Raw genomic sequence first — 1,467 nt, 5'->3', positions numbered from 1 at the left:
GGGGGGAATTATCCCTCTCTGAGGCATCAAATTTTGGCAATACCCCTTTAAAAATTAGACGAAATTTCAATTACCCCTTTACGAATTTACTCTTTCCGAGAAGGTGTTTGCACTAGACAGAATGGAGTTTTGGGAAAATTCTTTTGATTTGCTACGGTTAACGAGAAAAATCGACCAATTTACAAGGGATTTTGAAGGACAATTCTCCCCTCGGTCATAAATTTTGATCCGGATGAAATAAAAAACTTCTTATTTTTACACTAAGAGCTATATTTATCCCCTCATAATTTTTGAAAAGTCATTATACCTTCCCCATCCCACCCCTGAATTTTTCAGTCTGCCCAGCTATGATTTTTAGTCTTAATGCTTTCTTGTTCATAACAAATATTTCGTTTAAAAAAATGCACCGTCTTTATGTATTTTGTATGGATGAATTTCTCCATAAAGAAAAAGTAAAAAGAAAAAGTTCGTGTCTATCCCCTAGATGCGATGTGTTTATCTGTATGTATTCTGAACGAGATTGTTAAAGTTTTCTGATTATCTGAACGAAATTTCAATGGTCGCATACATATACACCGACTGTAAGAAAGCAAGTGTCAGTCTTAAAAATAAAGCGACTCAACGTTTTCAAACATTTTGGTGTTTGTTTTTTGTAAAATGAAGTTTATTGTGGCATTTTTCTTGTTTATAGTTTGGCATACAGTAAATTCTACTGAGCTTGATTCTACTGAGCTGAAGTCATCTAGCAGTTCGGAAGAAATAATCGCCGCCACAAATATTACAGCTAATAGAATTGATATCTGGATCTTTTTCCGTGAAGTAAGTATGACTTTTAGCAAATTTTCTTGAATTTCAACATTTTCGTTGTTGTTTTATTAACTCTTTTCAGGCATCTCCCGATACCATCACGCCATCTCCCAATACCAACGACATCGGGTACGAGGACGAGGAAAAAAATGAAATTCTAGAAATGAATGAACAATGGTTAGCACCTGATTTTGCATTTATTTTGGTAGCAATCGGCGGAATTGTCAGTGTTCTGGCATTTGCACTCATTTACTACTATTATAGACGGCAAATGAATTTAATTAAAAATGAAGATTTTGGGAGACAATATTTGAAGGAAAAATTGCAAAGTTTAACACAATTTAGATCGAATAAAGCTGTTCCAAATCAATATGTCTAATTTCATATGAACACTTTTCTACTAAATAAAGACATTTTTCAAAAATTCGTTTGCTTTTTTCACCTTTAAATTATTTTCGAAATTGTGCATTTGAAAAGGAGGTCACAAATGTGCACGTATGGAAGTGTTTTTACGGACCATACAAATAACTCGCCGTTAATAACTCGAATACTTTTATCAGGTCGAATGACCTTAGACCCCGTGATGTTACGCCGGTGAATGACGTTAGCAATAAACTCAATGTATTGCGCAATTAAATAATATTTTTTTTTTAATTCAAT

General features: G+C 33.6%; 1 protein-coding gene across 1 annotated transcript; it reads left to right on the top strand.

Annotated features, from left to right (window-relative positions):
* The first annotated feature begins 610 nt into the window (after window positions 1-610).
* On the top strand, window positions 611-1,231 carry LOC116346026. The gene is made up of 2 exons (XM_031775924.1): window positions 611-819; window positions 890-1,231. Exons 1-2 carry the CDS (start codon window positions 658-660, stop codon window positions 1,184-1,186), a joined length of 459 nt encoding a protein of 152 aa, XP_031631784.1. The 5' UTR covers window positions 611-657; the 3' UTR covers window positions 1,187-1,231.
* Window positions 1,232-1,467: the final 236 nt, after the last annotated feature.

The sequence above is a fragment of the Contarinia nasturtii genome, unplaced genomic scaffold, assembly GCF_009176525.2.
Source record: "Contarinia nasturtii isolate CC-2019 unplaced genomic scaffold, AAFC_CNas_1.1 Cnas_scaffold_1388, whole genome shotgun sequence".
NCBI lineage: Eukaryota > Metazoa > Arthropoda > Insecta > Diptera > Cecidomyiidae > Contarinia > Contarinia nasturtii.
Note: the sequence above shows the minus strand (reverse complement) of the source record. Positions and strands in the feature narration are given on the sequence as shown.

Bases quoted from the DNA above. Each gene is read 5' to 3' on its own strand.
- LOC116346026 (XM_031775924.1), top strand. From the start codon at position 658: ATGAAGTTTATTGTGGCATTTTTCTTGTTTATAGTTTGGCATACAGTA. The intron at 820-889 runs GTAAGTATGACT...AACTCTTTTCAG, and splicing joins TCTGGATCTTTTTCCGTGAA to GCATCTCCCGATACCATCAC.